We start from the raw sequence: 22755 nt of genomic DNA, 5'->3' as shown, positions 1-22755 counted from the left end.
GTCAAATTACAATGTTTATGTGCAAGTAGAAATACAAAGTCTAATGCAAACTGTGATAGAAATTTGTGCAAAATAATGGCCTCCAAAAATGTTTATGACCCAGTTCCTGAAATTTATGACTGTGTTACCTTCCATGATAAAAGAGAATTTGCAGATATGTTTAAGGTTGGTGACTAGAGATGAGCAGGTTATTTTGGATTAGACATGTGAGCTCAATTTACTCACATGAATCCTTAAAAGTGAAAGAGGAAAGCAGAAGAGTGAGTCAGAGAGATCGGACTGGAGTAGAGGAAGTAGAGGTTCAAAGTGGGAGAAAGAGCTGATCCAGTATTTGCTGGTTTGGAATATGGGAGAATGGGAAGATAAACCAAGGGATGACTGTAATCTCTGAAAGCTTGGAATGGCCTTCAGCTGACAGCCACCAAGGAAATGAAGACTTCACTACTACTGCAGAAGAAACTTAATTCTCCTAACTAACTGAAAAAGCAAATAAACAAGCCTCCAGAAAGGAATCCTGCACCTCTGACACTTTGGTATTAGACCAGTGAGACCCTGTATTAGTTTTATATTGTTGCTATAACAAATTGTCACAAAATTCATGGCTTACAAAAGCACAGATGTATTATCTTATACTTCTCCTTGTAGGTCAGAAGTTAAGTACTGGTCTTACCAGATTAAGAGCAAGATGCTGACAGGCTGTGTCGCTTTTGGGGTGCTCTAAAGGAGAATCAATTCCTTGATATCCACTGAGCACAATCTGATTTCTAGAGGCCACAGCTTACCTTGGCTCATGCCCCACTTCCTTTACCTTCAAAGTCAACAGTGGTTGGTAGAGTCCTTATTACGTCTCATCTCTTTGGCCCACTCTTCTATCTTCCTCTTCTACTGGTAAGGACTTATGTGATTAGATTCGGCCCTGCCAATATATTAATATTAATAATTTTCTTATCTCAAGGTTCTTAACATTAATCACATCTGCAAAATCCCTTTTCCTATATGAACTAATTCCTTCAGTGAATAGGATGTGGATAACATTGGTAAACCTATTTTTCTGGTTACCATAGACCCGTGCTTGATTTCTGACCTAAAAAACTGTAAAAGAATACATTTGTATGGTTTTAAGCCAGTAAGTTTGTAGCAATTTTTTATGGCAGCCATAGAAAACTAATACAAACCCAATAGCATCCTTCAGAGATTAAGTTAATATTTATATAGTGCTTTCTAGTTACAAGAGCAAGAGTTATATATGAATGTCCTAATTTAGCTTAGTGAGTTGAGCATTTTTATTAACACCATTTATAGATGAGAGAATGAATGCAGTATTTCAATCATATATATATCAGGCATGTAGGTTTTAGAGTTAGTTCTGGGTTTCGTATCTGCCCCTGGGTTCATCAGCAAGATGTTTAGTCACTCTAACTATTATAGTCTTTCTCTATACAGGGGAATGTACCTCATACATTTGTTTAAGGTTACTCTGCAATTCATTTTAAAAAAGCATTTAGCATTGTACCTCACACATAATAATAAGGATTGAATAAAAGGTAAATATTATTTTTATTTATGGTCATGTGGTCAATCATTGGTTGAATAAGAAAGTTAATCTACCTTCTCTAATGAAATGTCAAATATTCTGGACTTTCTATCATGGTGTCTTTAATCATATAGTCAACAAATAAAGAGCCCGGACTAGACATGGAATGTTACAGCCTTTTATATACAGAACTTACAGTATAACAGGAAAGATAAATATTTTAAAATTTGCTAGTAATTAAATGAGTGACAGTAAGCATGTAGCATGTATGTCACACAAGATTAGTGCAGGGTTTTTCTTTTTTGGAAGTATGTAATATGGAACTATAGACTGGGCAGTGAGTAAATCACAAAAGGTTTCTCTCAGGAGATATTGTCTAAGCAGAGACCTAAACAATGAGAAGAAGTTATCTGGGTGAAGTGAAGGATAGAGTGTTCCAGGTAGCAACTGGACAGCAAGAGCAACTGTATAAGAAGAAAACAGGCAATAGGACTTTATGTCAGCCTAGAATTCTCATCAAAAACCCAAAGCTGAAAGCCATTTTTTATGTGTGTGTGTATATATATATATATACACAGTAATTTTATACTGCAATGTAATAGCAACCTTGCACATCTCTAGACGTGTTTACTGATCTCCTACAGTGATATTAGCACTGAAATGTCATTGCTATTAATGCCTCTTGAGTGACTTCCTTATTCTCACTCTGGGTTCCTATGAAATATCATGTTAAGACAGAAGCACTAATCCTTGAATATAGTAACCTATCAATATGGAAATAATATTTATCTAAAGCAACCTCCCTGGCATGCATAAACTTGTACATTGTAATAATAGTTAATAGATTTCCTAAATTCCTATGATGTCACATGCTATTTTAAGAAATTTGCTTGTATTAACTCATTCCTCACAAAAACCATGTAAGGCAGGTTCTGTTATTATCCTTACACATTACGGATGAGTAAAGATTAAGTACCTTGTATAAGGTCACATAGCTAATAAATGACAGAGCTGAGATTTGAGGTCAGATAATCTAGTTCTAAAACCCATATCCCTAACTACGCAGTATGGCACAATGCATAGAAGAGATATTTGCATGATAGCAAATGTGCTGGTGGATAGCAAGCTGATGGGAAATAATTACAATCATAAATGTAAATGAACCATTACAAGTATATTTTATAAATTCAGTTGCACAGTACCATCTTGTAATACATGGCTATGAGATCCTAACAATATATCTTCCTGCAGGGCAGCCTTGTAAAGTAGGATGACTCTTTCTGAGCACAGTTTCAGAAAATGATTGAAATGACTCTACAAAGCAGACGCAATCATTGGCATACCATATGAATGTGTGCATTCAGAGATCAGTAACTGAGACACAGGGGCTCTTAGAACAAGTTTGAGAATAACTTAGGGGGGTAAAATTACCAGAATACAATGACTTCTGGATGACTGAGGTAAAAGGTATTGTCAAAGTTAATGCTAAGATTTCTGGCTTGAGCAACTGGGTGATGATCAAAGCACTCACTGAGATTTAGAACACAAGAAGAGCTGCAGATATGGCAGGAAAGGTAAATCTGGTTTTGACTGTGTTGACTTTGAGATATCTATGAAATATCCAAATGGAAATATCCAATAGAATATATGAATCTAAGATTCAAGCTATAAATATGGGCTAAATAGATCAGCCAGGGACTTCTCAATATATAGATAGTAATTAAATGTAAATGAATGAACAAGATTCCCTGAAAGAGTGTACTGAATGAAGGAAAAGGAGGTCATAGGGAAGAAACAATATTTGACAGATATAAAGATATGAAGGGTTTTGAAAAAGTGAAAATAATTGGCCAGAGATTTTAGAGGAAAACTAGTGAAGAATACTGTCCTACTAATTAAGGGAAGAGAAATTTATTTTGTAAAATATTTTTCTGAAACCTATGAATACTGTAGAGGAATACTGATGCTATTGCAAACTGTTCTTATAGGCAACATAAAGTATATTAAATTCCTTACCAAACCATAAAGCCAAATCCAGATATCATTTAGTGGCCAGCATAGAACTCTGTGGCTAGGTTCTTACCAGAAATCAGTATCTAAGAGATACTATAATGCATAGCTATATCCTATTTTTCAGCTTCCTCTTTGAAGATGTTGATAATAGTGGCATCCCTGAAAGCTTGTGGAATTTCTTCAGTTCTCTATTTTTTGAGAAAAGTCTATCTGTGCTTGGAAGAGACTATGCACAAAGGAAAACTTTTGTTCAGATTATAGGCAGTACTTATCTTTTTCCCTCAGAATTGTATTTAATGATTTTGTTAGTCTTTATAATCTTAAAAAAGATCTACAGTAACTGTACAGAGCCTGTTCTAACCCCTGCCACCACCTATCACTTCAAGATGGCAGCAAGGATGGCAATTCTTTCTAAAGTTCTTTTCCTCCTTCCTGACTCCGAAAGAGAAGTGGCAACTTTTATTTCAAATGATGTAGGTGTTTACTTTAGAATCTCTGATCTCAGTTCTTATAGGAGTTTATTAATTCATTAATCCATGTATTTATTTGTTCAATAAGTATTTATAAAACATATAACATTTCACAAATTGTGCTAGAGCTAAGGACACAGAGATGAATAAAACAGAAACTGTTGCTGCACTGGTGGAGAATGGTAAATCCTATAACCATTAAGAGAGCTGCCATATCACAATGAATTTACATCTCATCTACATTTACAATTTATACCCTGGGAGATAAAAGCATATTACAACGTTTAGATTTATTATAGATACCATAGGATAGTACCTATCCCTCATAAACATTGCAAAATCTTGGTTTTCATTATGGTCTTCATGTCTTTAGTTCACTATATTCCTTCAGACTTGGTCTTTCTCCTCCAGTTTGGGAGACAGGTTGAGTTATATTGCATATATAAACTGAAATGTTCTACTTTGCATTTTAATGAACTATGCCCAAATCCTCTCCCATTGAGAGAAGAGTGATGGGAAAAGAGGTCTAAACCAATCAAGTGTCTAAATACAGGATTGGTTTTCTTGCATACAAAACTAAGGTAAGCAATTACTACAAAGGAAAATAAAGGACAGCAAAAACCAAAGAGGCAGCCAGTCAAACAACTAGGAAACTCCAGTGTTTATATCCCAGGAAAAGCAACTCTAAATTTCAAATGTGGACTTCAAGTCTGGTAAGATCAGACTGAGAACAGAGCGAGGATGAGATGAGGATGGAAATGGTCATTTGAGTAAAAACAATAGAATGCTTAGAGCACATCTTTTGGGAGAGGTGATGGACACAACAGGTAGCTTTAAAGTACCACAAACCTAGTGGGGAGAAAAGTAAGATATTGGCCATACATTTATACTTTGTTTATCCCAAGCATATTTATATTGGTGATATAGATAGTGTTGGCAATATAATCCATTCACTGGCTCTATAGCTGAGTTATGCAATGCATAACTATTTACTGGTAATTCTGGTAGTTGTCAATATGGACCTCCTTTTATGGTGGGGTTAGAGAAGGATCCCTTAATATGGCTATTTAGATTGTGCAGTGAACTCCAGGGACAAGATGCGAAAGGTGCTCTCTGGAGTTAGTGTCCTGATACTAGTTATATTTGGTCATATAGCTTCTTGTAGGTGTTTTCAATCTTTTGGAGTCTGCCATTTTAGCCCTTTAGATAAAAAAAAAAAAAAAAAATGCTTGCTTCTTCTTTAAGTTCTGAACCTTTTGTTTGTTTCTTTCCATTATACTTTTTGATTCCTAGTAAACATACAAATCTAATATGCTTATTTCTATCTTTTAATAATTTAAAAGCTAGTGTTTATGTTTATGTAATGTTTAAACTGCAAAAACATTAGCACATATACTCATACCCACCATATTTAACATTTTACTTAAATATTAAATAATAGTTGGTTATTCAAATAGATTACAATATATACTTGTTATCAAAGGAATTAATTTTTTGGATGCCATTTCTTAAATCATGTTAGTATGCAAAAATAAAAATATTCAGTAATATTTTAATACAGAAAATAAGCTAGACCCTAAAATTTTTTTTTACAAAGATTCACATAGTATATATTTTTACTTGTGATTGGCTTAATTTTATACTGCCCAACTAAGTCATTTAATTCTGATTCTGATATACTATATCAATGTTACCTATACTTTAAGTTATATTTAATACTGTCTTTATAATTTAAGTTATATTTTAAAAATTCTTGAATGTGAATATTTTGTCCTATCTCTATTTCAGTAGTCTTTACAAGCACATTTAAGCCTAGAATATCTTCATTTTAGGAGTGAAATTAAGAGAAAAAGAGAGGAACAATAAAAAATAAATACTGTATTAGTGTATTGAAATCAAATAAGGGAACTAGGATGAGCCACGAAAATGACTATAAAATCAGATTTAAAGAAATATGGACTTTGAAGATAACTGCTGCTTTTATAAGCTTACATCTGTATATCTAAAATAGTATATCAGCCAACTAATATCTCAGAAGTTTAATTCTCCCCTCTCTACAACTTGGGAGCAGATAGATAAATAGAGACATGACTTAATCATATATATTCTAAATTCTCAAGGTTAGCAAACTATTAGTAAACCTCATAGTTACATGGAGGGAAAATTGTGCCACCTTTAATATAGGCCCAGAAAAGAGAGCCCATGGGAGAAAATTCATTGACATGGATTTTAGATTTGGAGGGTAACAACTAGATTTATTTTATTTGATTCATTAAAATTGAATTTTCTTACTAGCTTTCTTTTTTTTTTTTTTTTATTTCATCTTATTGTTATGGGGGATACAGAATTGCAGGTTACATACGTTGCCCATGTACCACCTTTCCCCTCAAGTCAGAGCTCCAGGCGTGTCTGTTCCCCAGGTAGTGCACATTGCACCCATCATGTAGGTATATATCCCTCCCCCCCCACCCCCCCTTCCCGAGTCAGCACCTTCAAGTGTTACCATTCCCCAAACGGTGCACAATGCACTCATTGTGTAGGCATACCCCCATCCCCTCCCCCACCCCCCACCTCAGTCTGATATCCGATTGGTGTCGTTCCCAGATGTGTATTTAGGTGATGTTCAGGGAAACCAGTTTTCTGGTGAGTACATGTGATGCTTGTTTTTCCATTCTTGGGATACTTCACTTAATATAATGGGTTCCAACTCTCTCCAGGAGAACCATAGAGATGTCGTATCTTCATTATTCCTTATAGCTGAGTAATATTCCATGGCATACATATACCACAGCTTACTAATCCAATCATGTATTGATGGGCATTTGGGTTGTTTCCACATCTTTGCTATTGTGAATTGTGCTGCTATAAACATTCCGGTACATGTGTCTTTGTTACAGAATGACCTTTTTTCCTTTGGGTATATGTCCAGTAATGGGATTGCTGGGTCAAATGGCAGGTCTACTTGAATCTGTTTAAGATACCTCCATAATGCTTTCCACAGGGGTTGCACTAGTTTGCAGTCCCACCAGCAGTGTATTAGTGTTCCTGTCTCTCCACACCCACGCCAACATGTGTTGTTTTGGGTTTTTTTGATAAAGGCCATTCTCATTGGGGTTCACGAGAATAAACAGACCACCTACAGAATGGGAAAAAATTTTTGCATACTACACATCAGATAAAGGACTGATAACAAGAATCTATTTAGAACTCAGGAAAATCAGCAAGAAAAAATCAAGCAACCCTATCAAAAAGTGGGCAAATGAGATGAATAGAAACTTCTCGAAAGAAGATATAAGAATGGCTAACAAACATATGAAAAAATGCTTAACATCCCTAATCATCAGAGAAATGCAAATCAAAACCACAATGAGATATCACTTACTAGCTTTCTAACTTCAATATCATTACAATAGTTTTGGCAAGGCAGTAATAAGAAGGCAGAAATAATGTCGACTTTTGAAAATAGACCATTTAATGAAAGTTGGCTTCACTTCCCAACTCTGTTTGGTATGTTTTGAAATGTGATTTTTCAAGGTCTGGGTAAGGAGGTATTAGAAGCGGCTCTTCTCTTTAATTTCACACAGGTCCATTCTTCCTTTGCCATACCTCTGATAATTAGGATCCTTCCTGCTCAATGATACTCTGCTTTCAAATAAACAAAAATTCTATTAAAGAAAAAAGTCTTTTAAAAAATATTATTCAATTGAAGATATTCTTTCATCTGTGATTATGTCTTTATATATTTAATCTGATGCTCTTTTCAGTTGAATAGAATGTTTTCCCTGGAATATTAAATAACAAAGATAAGATTTACTTTACTTTTATGACCCGAGCCCTTAACTCTTAGTTTGCGAGTCATAAAGTGTTTTCTGAGATTCATAGGATGAGTTATATATAGTGTGTACAGTGTACCTTTCTTGGCATCATTAATCATTTTTGAAACTGAAATATGGCAATAATTTGTCTCTATACTTTTACCAAGCCATCTGGGTTGAAACCTGGAAGATGGGTCGGAGATTTTCCCAAAAGAAAAGTAACATTTAGTTAGGTTAAGTGTCAAGTTGCTAGCTTCATACTGTATAAAAGTCAATATGTACCAAGTCATATTAGTGAATTTCATCTACACTGTTCAGAGGTTGTTGAACTCAATTACAGAAATGTGCAGAGCTCTATTTGATGTGTGAAGAGGTTAGGAGACCACAATCAATTAAAAAGAACACATGTATATCCTGTTCTGGGGAAACGGTTGTTATAGTATCCCTTGTTCTGCTTCTGCTTTTTTCTCTGAGTTTTCCTATGAACATAAGAGAACAAAGGGTCTAATAATTCCCCAGTTTCATTTGGAATTGTTTTGTCAGCAATATCTTGTAGGAAGTCATGCAATTGTTGTTTTACCTGAATGAAGCCTTGGGCGGCTACAATTAAACATACTGTATATGTTTTTTGTTTGTTTGTTTGTTTTTTGTAGCAAAACCATTTGAAAATGGACAATATTTGGACATTTATGGAATTACAAGGGACCAGGCTGGGGAATATGAATGCAGTGCGGAAAATGATGTGTCATTCCCAGATGTGAAAAAAGTAAAAATTGTCGTAAACTGTAAGTCTCATCACTTTTTTATCAAGATAATTTTTAAGAAAAGATAAAACACCTTGAAAAATTCTGTTTGAAATACGTGTTGCTATTTTTTAAGAGGTAGTCTATCGGTAAAAATCACCCAACAACAGTGAAAATGTGTACATTTTAAAATATTGATCAAATTGTTTTATGTAACAACAGTTGTCCCAAGTAATTCCACAATAATTCAGTTTGATGTACAGATTGAAATGTTTCCAATATCATCCTAGTCCCCGCCGTTCTAAACTGTGCTATCCTTATCTCTAAAGCACCACAGACACAGGCTGTTTTTTAATCTCCTGGGCTTTACCTGGAGTGCACTTGGACTAAATTTATGTGTGCAACTCCCAGTGAAACCCTATGCAAATGAAATGTGCTGGTTTATACTCAAAGAGAAGAGCTGTACTGTGATGCTTCTGTTACTTGAATGATTTAATTCTATTTAGTTTAGAAAAAATTGAGAACACTAAGAAAGAATTTTCCCATGAGCATCCTTATTAGGAAGTTAGAATATCAGTTAGACATTTGCAGAGCCATCAGTGCCATTATGCTATATGCTTTCTCTAAATGCCCCACGACACTGATGTAGGACAATTTTCCAATAGCATTCTATGGTTTGCCTTATGATTTCAACAGCAATGACTGTAGTAGTCTTTACTTTTTAAAAATATCTCCTTAGTTTTTCTCTCAAAAATTTCACACTGTTTAAGTTCCTCAAATAAAATATCTTTTGGGTAATAATATTTTACCAAAAGTATGTACAAGCTACAGCTTCCATTTTTAAAATTCCATTTATACATCTTTCTATATATAGCCCTTGCTAATAATGTATATATACTATTATACCATAAGAAATTGTTCCAAATATATCCAGAAATACTAAAACTAATTAGTAGTTATTTTATATTAATATGAGTTTTTCAGTCCCATGGGCCAAAAAATAAGTTTCAAAACACTCCTAGCAGTCGGGCTGTCACCAGAGCAAATCACTGTCAGCAACTAACTTTTGTCAGTGACTAACCTATTCTTCAGGTTGATCTCTATTAGACTGAGCAAATGTGCATGATTCCAGATCAGAAGACAGTTTTTGGAGCAAAGTTACAGAGTATTTAGCAGAATCACCCAAGATGCTCATTAAAAATTGAAATTTTCTGGGCCCCACATCAGCCGTACTGAATTATAATAGAATCTTTTGGGTGTATGTCCTGGAAATCTGCATTTTAACAAGTTCCCGCTGATTCTCAGGACTCTTGTTGCAGAGGGCTACTGCTCTTCCCTCTAGGACTCTCTGAAATAAGAGATAACAAGTAAAATTCCTGATCATTTTATCACGAACCATTCTTATCTGAATATGTGTATACTGATTTTATGGTTGGAGGGTTCAAGGGTTGGTAAGGGGAAGACTGGGAACTATTAAGTAAGGAATATTTTTAGCAGTGAGCACCAAGAAATGAAAAAATAGAATAAAAACTGCCAAATAAGCAAGGCACCCAGCCCTGCAGTGCAACCCACTCTCAAACCCCCAGACCCAATAGGTCTTTAAAATGATGTCTCTGATAGGGATCAAATTGAAAACAGCTGCCGTATGGATTTATACTCCATATAAAATGTACAATTTCTTTTGAATTCACATTTTCCTTTGTATCCCTCTGACTTTAGTTCATTGTCATTTATTATTTAATCTGATTCTCTTTTGTCCTAGACAAGGGAGAATTTTAGACTGAGAAAGGTCAATTTAAAGAGGCACAAACTTGGGGAGAAAAATAGAAAGAAAGCCACATCAACCAAATTCCTCATCATCAAAGGGCCTGGGTGGAGAGGAGAGTCCCTCCATGAAGCAAAAGGACAGAAACTGGAGAAACAAGATGTTAAGAACTGTGGAGGCTCTGCCATAGTTTCACGGATGCTGGCAGAAGACAGAGACAAAGGGCAGTTTATTACTCATAGGAATAGCAGTATCTGAGTATTGTCATTTTCTTGCATCAGTTTCTCAAGCTCCAATTTCAAAGGGTGATATGATAAGGTGACACCTGTACACAGTGGGTTTATGTCATAGCTGAAACACCCTGAGCTTAGGAAACTCAAATTTTATATAAAAGTAAAGAGCAAACAAACCTGGCCTTTGCCACAGGGGGAAAAATTATCTTTTATTATACTGAACTGTACACAAATCTGTCCTTTGCTCCGTAGGAAGAACTACTTCTATCCTCCAAGAATGTTAAAAGACAGGAACAAAAGCTGTCAGTGCCCCTGCTTGTCAGATCTGTAGAAATGCAAGAGACCCATGAAAAATTGTCTTCCAACACAAGATGGAAGCAGGAAAATTTGAAGTAGAGCCTAGAGACATTCCATCAGTTGAAGAAGGTGGTTTAGTTGCTTTTTTAGGGTGTCAAACACCTTAGAATAGTTAGGAAAGAAGAGTCTGTTAATCATTTTAAGAAGGAAAACAAGAAAGACAAAGGGAGAGGTAAAGAAAAAAAGGTGCTTTTTAAATCATAACACAGACTCCCGTCTTGGGGAACAAATTTCAGGTAGATAAAGTCTAGTCATAAGTGAATGTGCTACTACACACACAATATTTACTTCTCTCACATTAAAGAAAATGGACCTGACAGTATTTTAAAATTATTTTAAGTAATCAGTTTTGTCTTCTGCCCCTCCCTGAATGATACCTTTGATAGTTCACCTTTTTCTAAATGTTTCCTGAAGAACTGTGTTTAATACTAATTATGTTTAATCCCAATTGGGTTTAATTCTGATGCCACACATATACAGATGATATCTAAGGTGTGAAGCTGTGTGAGTATGAATATGTTTATATATGTTCCTGAATGTGATAAGATTTGCAAAGTGTTAATTTTGTGAATTTATCCCTTTAAAAGTCAAAACTTGAGAGCTGCCTCTGGATTTTACCGAGCTGATTTCCCAAAGGAAATTAGCCAAAGCCTACAGAGCAAACTTTAGTCTGTCAAAGCCCAAAATTGAGCACAGTGGTCTATGTTACCAGTATGGAACCGCATATCCCCTGATAACCTGAAGATTCCCTGAAGATAGTGTCATGCCAGGTTCAAGGCAGCCCTTCCTTTCATCGTTATTTATCAATATTGATTGTACATATGGAATTGCAGTAGCTTTGTGAGTTATAATTTGAAAAGAAAATTTGTCCCTTTTTCCAAATGGGGTTCAAGATGAAATGTAATAAATTTTCATAAGCTCTATAGATTCGGTTAAGTCAGTTGGAGAAAGATTTAGGTTCCCTGCAAGTTTGAAAGGTTTAGTGTTTTACTATTTGTCTAATAACATCTGCCACATTCACTATATATAGAAAACACATGCATATAATACATAGCATCATATTTACCACATAGTTAGTAGTTATACCACTTTAATGTGGATTTCTGTTCAATTTAATTATTAATAAATAGTATTTACATGAGATGATTGATATAATTGACTTACTTTATATAGTTTATGCTGGTTTGTTGATTGAATACTATAGACAGAAATACATGTGTAAACATTAATACAAAGGATTATTTCTGAGTTAGGGGATTGTAGGTGATTACTCTCCTTATATTTCTGTTTTCTTTTTTCTTGTATGTGTGTGTATGTATTTCTTGTCAAATTGAAAAACAAACTATAATGATAAAAAAAGGGATCATGAAAATTATCATAACCAGGACTTGAGAGATTAACACACACACACATACACACACAAAACAAGAGAAAAAAAATTTGGAGCAGTTTATTAGCTAAACCTGAGGGAACTAGTGGATTTATACTTAGACAGAGTCCCTGTTTTATTCCCATTTGTGTTGCATCCTTAGCAGCAGCCTAGTGGATACTAGGCCCATAATTTTTATTGTTAATTACAAAATGGAAAAATGAATGAGTTCCAGCAAGTCCATGGATTCAAGTGAATTGGGAAAAACAGGAACCAGTGATCTGGCTAGGAAAGGCAAGACCAGACTTTGGAAAATCCAGAAAGTTGACTCATTGGAAGTCACATCTGGCATCTGGAAAATTTAGAAAGTACTGCAGACAAATGAAGTAATGTAGATATATGTATAGGGAAGCATAATCCCAGGTATTAAGAAATCACCAAACCTAGATGACCTAGCCCTATATGAATGTTACTAGTAAAATGGATGATGCAGTTCTCTGATCTTTTAACAGAAGCTGTTCGTTCTCCACTATTTGTATTCTTCTAGTTAGAAGTTGCTAGTTTGGAAATGTGGGCCTCACAGATGATATTTATACAAGTAAAGACATTTACTTGACTGTAATTATTAATACATAACTTAGTGTTTCATAATTTACCGGGCTCTCTGAGACCTTAGGCAAGCAACTTTATCTGAGTCTTGATTTCTACTTTTTAAAATTCAAGGCAATAATACACATAAATTATGTATGATAATATAATATACAATATATAGTAATATAAATATAACATTTATATTAAATATATAACATAAAATATAAAATGATATATAATACATTGACATTATATACTGTTATATAATTATATAATATATATGTATATTATATTATATTACCAATTACATATCAATTATTATATAATGCAATTATATATAATATAAATTATATATTTATTTGTAAATTTGTAATTTTTGACAGTATATAAATATAAGCTCCAATTATCCTAGAATGTAAGCTCTGTGCAGGAAGGGATTTTTCCATTCTTTGTACTCTGATATGCTCCTGTCATTTAGAACAGTACCTGGTTTATAGAAAGGCATCTGAAAAATACTGGTGGGATGAATAAATTATTAAAGAGATTGGAGTTCTCCAGGTGAAACATTCTACTAGTAAAACAGAGAAGAGATGTTAGATTTGCTTCACATTAAATTTTTTTCTCCCAGGAAAATGAGTAGATGGTATGTTGGCTAATTTACTTTTGATACCATTTTTTTCTACCAAAAGTTTTCAAGAGGATGCAATAAAGATAAGCTGACATTTATATGTTGCTTTCACCCAGAGAGAAGAAGCACTAATTCCATTTTTTTAACAGATAAGAAAATTGAGGTGTAGAAAGATTAAAACATTTAATAACTTCACTAGCGATTTTCAAGAACACAACAGACATGGATAAAGAAGGCTATTAATTAAGTGGAAATATATAGAGTCAACCAGATTAAAGTGGAAAAGAGGTCTAGACATTATTTTAATTTTCACTCATGATCGTCAGATTCCTATATGGACCATTGTGTGTGGTATCAGAAATGATTTTACACATATGGTTTTAATTAAAATATAATTGACTAATTCTTCCTATGATCAAATAAAGAGTAAAGACATTTTTAGGTTCATTGTGAACTAAGTTATCATCCATTAAATCACAGGTACATATGTGTGCATTATTTTGCATCTGGTACATATCCATTTATGGAAATATCCACTTTATTTTTCAATATAGATAGCTCCAAATATGTGTAATGGAATGTTCCAGTTAGTATAACTTAGTACAAGTATATGGAACCCTAAAATGAGGGACCACTGGGCAGAGGTAGGAGGAAGAGACTTCTAGGAAAATGACCAGTTTCCTTAGGCTATTCATAAAGTTTTCTTCAAAACTTTGGGCAATTTAAGCAGACATGTTAAATTTAAGACCAGAAGATATTATAGATGACAAGTGACCATCATCTTCAAAAAAGAGCAAATCTTAATATTCAAAGTTTGAATGGGGCAAAAGTACTATTATAGGACTAGAAGAAAACTGAGTGTTATTTGAATTCATAATCATCACCTTAGCTTCAATTCCTGGATCCATTTTATGCCCCTAAGTTTACTTTCCATTGGCTTCATCTTTCATATCTGCTTATAATGTTGGCTACTCTGCTGTATTGTCTGCTTCTTTTCAGGCTGACACTTACTTGGAACAACTCATAGCATAAAAAAATCCATATGGTTGTCTTCTAAATAAAGTATTAGTTCATATACCATCTCTAGAGTAATGATAAAGCACTTCAGTACATCTACATTTATCTATTCATTTATTTAGTTTTTTTTTACTTATTGCTTACCCCAGGACAAGGTGTGAGGGCCTGGGATACCATTTTTTTTTTTTTTTTTTTTTTGAAAAATTCATTATCTAAGAAAGGAGACAGACAAAAGAAGCACACAGTTATAATAAAGGGTGACAAGTGCTTTGATAAGCCAATCATAAGGTGCTATGTGAGGCTATCAGAAATACACCAAACACAGCCTTGAGGTATCACTGAAAGATTCTATGAAGCCTTGACCCTGATAGAGTTTGAAAAATGAAATTGAATTTGACAGATGCAAATAAAAAAAAAAAAAAAAAAAGGAAAGGAGACTCTTTTCAGAAGACAGAAGTAGTATCAGTTGCTTAGCCTCATAGGAATCAGGGGCTAGGGCGCTGTTTGTTCAGTCAGGCTGCAGTGGGCTGGAGTAGATCAGACAATGAAAGAAAAAGGAAGGGTGAATACTATAGGGGAAGACAGGACCAGATTAATAAATTTGCATAGCCATACTTAGTTCCAGTGCTTCATAATCAGAAAGGAATAACTTTGAGATGATACAACTACTCAGAGATACATCTGAATATTAAATAAATGAATGCAAATACTCTTATTTCCTACCTCCATGGAGAATACTTGGAAGATTTCTGTTTTGCCATAGCAAGGGTAAGGAAAAGGATCAAAGTGATAATACTGAGAACAACAACTCCAGGTGAAAGAGATTACAGGGAGCTAAAAAATTTGAAAGAAAATTCTGGAAGATGTTGAATATTAGAAACATATGTATAATCACACACACAAAATATATTTTTAAATAAAACATTTCTCCTCAACACAACCATAAAACAAATAAGAATTACACTTTTTCTTTTCATCTTGGGACTTTCACAGCATAAAACATTCAGATTTAATTCTATGGTTTATACAGTTCCTCAGCTAAAATAAAATTGTTTTATGAAACATGCAGTTAAGGAATATTTTATTTTTTCTATTGAGAGAAAGATAATTAGTTGGTCCTTTTTTTAAATGTTAGACATAAGCTTCAATTAATGGATAGTATGCCAAGACTATTTTTATTTAGTGTGTCTGGTACCCAGTTTAACTTACATATATTCTCCAATACATTTATCTAAGTTTTGAGAGAAGTTTTAGTGTTAAATGTCTAGGAGTGATCTTTTCTCTTTTGGTCATGGAAAACCAAAATGCATCACTAGTAATGAATTATGCATACCTTTTATTCCTTCTTTTCCTAAAAGTGAAAGGAGAAACAATTTCCTTGCTTTAATACATGAATAAAAACATTTTGCTAGGTGATAGTTTGTGTTTATTTTGTTTTATTTGTAGTACTTTCTAGGTTGGCACTCATCACTTCAAAAAAATAATATATAAAGTAATAGGTATAATAGATTGTGACCATTAGCTAGCAGTAAGAAAGCAATTTCTAATGGAGTAAAACACTCTGAGTTGAAAATGACTCCATGCCAAACTGAAGAAAAGTAGTGAAGTAAGGAAGGAAAAAAAAACCAACTATATATATACACACACACATATACATGTACATATATATTATATATACTATATATAGTGTATATAATATATATATATACAAATGTGTGTGCATTTGTGATGGTGAACTCATCTAGATTCATGCTCTAATAAGTATCCAAAGAGTCAAATCCTGAAAATCACAGGGTGACTTCTTCTGAATATATTCTTCAAAATGATCTAGAAATTTTAAGTCTTGCTTTAGTCAGTACAAATATTAATTTTATAAACCTGTATTTACCTGAACCCATCTTTATTAGCATGTTTCCTCAGTGTTTCAGGGAAAGAAGTGTTACTTCAATATATGAAGCAAGATAATTTATGGAATTGAATTATTTTTAACCAATACTTAAGAGCCCTTCACTGAATGAAGCAACACTGAATTAATCTCCATATTTGCCAGTTTTTGCCATATTATCATTATTAGACATCACAAAGATTGTCAATTATTCTTGTGTCTCATACATACGTGTGTGTTTTGTGTATGTGTGTATGTGTGTGAAGAAAGTGCAGTGGAATAACTGGCGAGAGTATGGTGAAATAGTATAGGTGGTATGCACAAGAATTGTGGCAGATGAATTTGGAACAAAAGGCGCCAAATTGTGGGGAAACATCTTTTGTGCATTCTCCTTGCTTGTCCTGTCTCCACTCATTCCTTTCTTCTTTATTTATTCATTCTCTCTGTCTCTCCACCATTAGCATATTACTACCCTTGTCTAACTGCCAATTTTTTTGTTTCCTCTCTTCCCTTTCCTCTTATGTTTACCTGCATGTATACTAACATTAAACCAATTCATGAAAAACATTTCTGTTATATAATGAGGATTAGCAATGAATTTTATTCAGTCACTTTATATATGTTTTAAATATGCATATTTTTAAACAACCATTCACCAAATATACTGAATTATTCAATCTATATTTATTTACCTAGGAATAAATGGGTACAACTACTTCTTGAAAATTTACTGGGCGATAAAATTTTAAGTTTAAAGATTACAGAGAGAATAAGACAGAACAGCAAAGTAGATGACATGAATTCTAGTTTTAACTCAGTTATTTAACTAATTGCACAATTTTGGACAAAAAACTTAAACTTCTAGGTCTCAATTCCCCAATATAAAATATGAGGGGTCACTCTATTATGCCACTTACTTCTGAGATTCTGGTATGTTTCTCTAATACAATTATCCATGTTTTTCAGGAGATGCATGAATTCAACTCCCAAGAGGCAGGGAACAAAGGGTTAAAGCCACTGTCTATCTTTAGTGTTAAATTATTCTAGTAAATTTAATATTTTCTCTCTGTGAAATCTTTGACAAATTATGAAGGATGATAATTTAGTTCTCTTACACATTGTTGGCAAATTTGGACAAATTTTTTGTCCTTTAAAATTTAATTCATGGAAAGAATAACTACAGCAATAAAGAATTAAATTTCAGAGAATTTCAAAGTAGGAATGCTGTTTATGCCATGGAGTGTGACAAAGGATTAAAAAGACAGGATTTAGAATCAGATAACATCAATTTTAGATCCAGTTCAGTCACTTATTAACAATGGAGTATGGGAAAGTTAGTTAATCTCTCAGGGGTCCACACAAAAAGTAGAGATGATTATACCCACCTTAAAGATTGCTTGTGAGAATTAAGTGTCATAATATATGTAAGACAACACAGTGATTGCTAAGACAAATGACTTTCTATATCAAAAATATTAGTAGCGTGTCACATTGCTCTATGTGGTGACATGGCTACCTTCCTCTGTGGCCTGTGAGCTCTTTGAAAAGGGAGACTTCCCCAATTCACCTTTGTTTTCCAGGAGTATAATACAGTGGCTATAAGGACGGAGAGACTCTGTGGCTGGTCCCTGGCTTTAAAAATCCTAGCTATGCCACTTACTACCATGCAAGCTTTGTCAAGTCATTAGCTTTGTTTGTGTTGGTTTCTTCAACCATAAAGTGGGGAGTGTGAGGATTAACTAAGTTAATACACGAAATGGCTTAATGCATGTTACTGTTACCCCCAATACCTAGCACAGTGCCTGATAATAAATGTCTGTTGGTTGAATAAGTAAATAAATACAAAATAAGCACACATAGAATTCTACAGTTTGTAAAATTAGTGTAAAATCACCCAAATTCCTTCACCTTTTGGATGTATACATTCGGATTTAGATAGCTTTGGAAATTATATCATAGAGTCCAGGGAAAAAATGGAACCTGAAAATTCTGATTCTAGGTCTGAGGCTGCTTTCATTATACCAGCCTGCCTCCATGTAAATTGAAAAAGGAACCTAATTATTTTCAATAAACTCAAGAGACTTTTAGGAAGATAGTAAAGTCTGAAGGCTAGAAGGCTGTATGTTATGAGGGAAAGATTTGAATAACCAAAATATGCACAGGTGCTGGCTGTCAGAATGGCTGACACTGAAATGAAGCAAAGAACCAACAAAATTAAGATTCCCAGTGAATTGAGAAAACAATCACAATAAATAATCCTTGTAAATGATGCTGCACTCAAAATAGGTTTGTTCACATATTGTCTAAAATAAGAGTTTTTGTTTAATGGTGAACATAATGAAGTCTCAACATCCTGCCCGCCTGCTTGCTGCTACATGGAAAAGTTAGCATCAGCGCAAAAAACAAACAAAAATAAACAAACAAAAATAATTTCCCAGTCTGACAGGGGCATTAAAAAGTTATGGATTTCATAGGTCAAATGAAAGATAACAAAGTTCTACATAGAACACTCTGGATGTGTTCCAAGTTTAAGATTCACTACACTTCTCTATCAAGAACTTAAAAGTAGTTTGGTGGCAATTGTAAAAACAAATATCTTAAGCCCACTCCCCAGTTGTTTCAAAGTTAGGGTTAGCAATTTGGATAAAATCTCTAAGTTTTTAAATAATATAATAAGACATATTAGCTTAATGCATATTAATTTTTTCTGTAACAAGTTATACTTTGACATAGTCTAAACAAATAAGTGTTCTGTAGCCTAGAACAGATGTTGAGAGTGTTTTCTGCATTTAGTACAACCAGCTAGTATGCATTTACATGATAGGATGGAGGAAGATATATCAGTAATTAGCTGAAGTTCACAAACGCTGCAGTTGTTAATGCTGTTTCATCTTTGTGAGCATATTGGTTTTGCAAATCCTTCTGTTTTTCTCTGTGGATGTCAAAAGGACTTTGAAGCTTCATGCAAGTCACTTGAGAATGCAGTCTTTGCTAAAGCCTCTCATGAGCTGTTCTGCACAGTCAAACAGGAAATAGATGAATCTGATGATTTGTGAATTAAGAGACAAGTTGTGTAACTCTAAGAGTCCCGTGTCTTAAGAGAATTTTCTAGATTATGCAGGGTGGCAAATATTACAAGTTGTTTGTTAAAATCTGTTTTCACCCACTACTTGGACTACATTGTCCGGCCAGGTTTGGGGTTAGCTTTGGCCCTGTGATGGAGTTCTAGTGCAGAAAATGTAAGCAAAATGCCATCGGCTGCTTCCTGGCTTGGCCTTTAAAAAATTCTCACGCACCCTCTGCTTTACTTGTTTTCCCTTCTGACTAATGGGAACAGTAACCCCCAGGGTGACCTGGACGCTACACATTGATAATGACAAAGCTGCCATTACATGAGCCCCTGAACAATTATCTGCAGCAGAATTCCTCTACTTCCTACCCTGTATCATCCCTCTACTTCCTACCCTGTTTCATCCCTCTTTCACTGACCTAAATTATTATGGGCTTTTAGGTGGGTGAGAGTTAAACTTCTATTTTGTTGACTCATTTGCATGTTTGAGTCTATTTTTTTCTAAGAATTCAGCCTCCTCTGACTAATGCAATCAAGGATTTAGGCCCGAATGCCTTGGATAAAATATAAATTTTTGCCTCATATCTTATTTCAAAACCTTAGCCCAAATGCAATGATAAAAACCTTCCTGAGAAGAGTAGAGCCATAATAAATCTCTCTTTCCTCCTACATGAAGCATAGCCTACCACATTTCTGTTTGCAAATTTTGTGAGTCATGGTGAAAGAAACAATCTGTATCATGCCTTTGAGCTACATCTGATTTTGCTCCAAAACACAATTGGATTTAAAATAGCACCTGACCATCAACCTCTGACATGAACTTTCCTGACAAAATATGACTGAAGACAAAGCAAAAAGGAACAATGATTATAAAAACCTCCAAAACCTCAAAATGACACAAAGCCAGAATTCAGAAATTTAGACAGATTAAAAGGCTTCAGAGGTAGAATATGAAAAATGATAATCTACTGCTATGCTGTAAATGTCAGTGTCCTCTAGAAATTCATAAATTAAAACTTAATCTCTAATGCAATAGGTTGAAGTGGTGGGGCCTTTTGGGATGTGATTAAGTGACGAGGGCTCCACCTTCATGCATGGAATTAACGCCCACATAAATGAGGTTGACGATAACATCGTTTGCCACTTCTCCTGTGGAAAAGTGATTCTTTGGAAGGTGGAAAGTGATTAAGACATGAGAGCTTCACCTTACATTGTGATGAAGAGAAAGCTGGTGGCTTGTTATTTCCTACCATCAACCATGCTAGATGCATAGAAAAACCCCTCTCAGTATTAAACACCTAAACTTGCTAGAATCAAGACAGAACATGAAATATGTCTTTTATAGCGTAGCTAATCTTGTGCCAGTAGAAGAAACACAAATTGGAAACTAGAAATACCATAAAATGCTATTCTGTGGGGCAAGGTGCCCTGACCAGCTGCTCCCTGAAGTCATGAAATCTGGTTGTAACCTGCCAATCTTTGGAGACTGGAGACAAAGGCTGGGCCCCTTGTTGTATGGGAACTCACATTAGTGACGCTCCCCTTCATAAAGGTGGTCCGATGAAAGGGTGACATACTCAGAATGTGAAACAAGAAACAAACAGCTCCCTCTGCTGTGCTTATCCCCATCTTGGCACATGGTAGTGGGGCAAGGGAGGGGGTTGTGTGAAAGAAAAACTATTCTCTGAGAATTCCCAATCACAAGGCTCACTCATGTAGATTTGAGACTGCATTCACACTACTTGTAGAATACCAAGTATTAATAGAAAATTTAGTTTAAGGTGATTTCAGAATGATAGGACCCTAAATGCCTGACAGAATAAAAATCAATACTCTCTGCAGAACACATTTTAAACACAAGCCTCAAAAATTTTCCATAGATAGAGTTCAAGAAACATGAGTTCTCAATTGAAAATTCAGTACATAAAAGAGAAGACAGGACACCAGCAGAAAAGCAAGCAAACAACTGAAGAACAGGAGATACAAATATTGGAAATATTCCAAATAGTATATAGAAAGAGATGTTAATGTCCTCATAGACATCAAAAGGGAATTAAAGCATGATGAAAGGAGATGATGCTATCAAAATTGATCAAACAATTAAAAAATCTCTTAGCAAACTAGCAATATCTTAGCTGAAAAGCGGCATCTATAAAAAGATATAGCGAATTTAGCAAATTTCATACACATTAATTAAATGTAAATACATTTCCTTTAAAATCAGCTAAGACAAAGATGACCATTTTATCACTTCTCCTAGTCAGGACAGAACAATAAGATCAGGAAAAAATAAAAGGTAAAAGAAATCGAAAAAAAAAAAAAATTAAAAATGCATCACTCCCAGTTGATGTGATTGCCTAGTAACAAAACCCAGAAGTATTTACAGATAAATTAACACAATTTAAGAGTCTATTATGGTTAGTAGATATAAGAAAAACATACCAATTTTGTATTGCAAATTTATATTATATTGCAGTAAAAAGAGCAAGTTCAATTAGCAAAATGTATTTACAATGTCAATAAAATATAAAGGTAATTACGATAAATCTAACAAAACATATATATAAATAATTTAAATACATTAAAGAAGATCTAATTAAATGGAGAGGTTTGTCATATTCAAGGATATCTTACAGAAGTCAAGTCACCTTCATAATGAAATACACATTCATTATAATTCAAATAAAAATCAAACTTCGTTTTCTGTGAAACCTCACAGGCTATTTCTGAAATTTACATTGATAAGTTAAGACACTTCTAAAGAAAAAGATTCAGATGGATAATGTGTCCTATCAAATATCAAAATGTATTATAACTAGATGCTGATTAAAAAGTGTGTTATCAATGCAGCAAGAGACAGATACACCATTGGAACAGAACAGAGGGCCCCAAACACAACCATGCTTGACAAGAATTCTGATACATGAAAAAGAAGATATTGCAGGATAGTAGGGAAATAATAAACTATGAAACAATGGTTTTGGGAAAATTAGTTTTCATCAAACAAAAGGAAATGTAACCTCACCTCATAACAGAAACTAAATCAATTCCTTATAAATTGAAGATATAAATGTGAAAGACAAGAAAATATAGGAGAATATTTTCCTGACCCTTGGGAAAGTTGTCTTAAACCAAACAGGAAAGAACAAACCGTGAAGAAAATGACATACATTATACTACGTTAAAATTAACAACTTCTCTTACAAAAGAGAGCAAATAGAAAGGCCACAAACTGGGAAGGCCAACAAATGTTAAATACCTAGAA

The 22755-nt window shown here is 34.1% G+C and overlaps 1 protein-coding gene across 1 annotated transcript in view; it reads left to right on the top strand.

Annotated features, from left to right (window-relative positions):
* NEGR1 (neuronal growth regulator 1) overlaps positions 1-22755 on the top strand; it is an 834359-nt gene that overhangs the window by 558361 nt on the left and 253243 nt on the right. Inside the window, exon 4 of the mRNA XM_069478075.1 lies at positions 8486-8617. Within this exon, the coding sequence (XP_069334176.1) occupies positions 8486-8617 (132 nt within the window). The remainder of the gene's footprint in view (positions 1-8485; positions 8618-22755) is intronic.

The sequence above is a fragment of the Eulemur rufifrons genome, chromosome 8 (genome assembly GCF_041146395.1).
Source record: "Eulemur rufifrons isolate Redbay chromosome 8, OSU_ERuf_1, whole genome shotgun sequence".
NCBI classification, from domain to species: Eukaryota; Metazoa; Chordata; class Mammalia; order Primates; family Lemuridae; genus Eulemur; species Eulemur rufifrons.
Note: the sequence above shows the minus strand (reverse complement) of the source record. Positions and strands in the feature narration are given on the sequence as shown.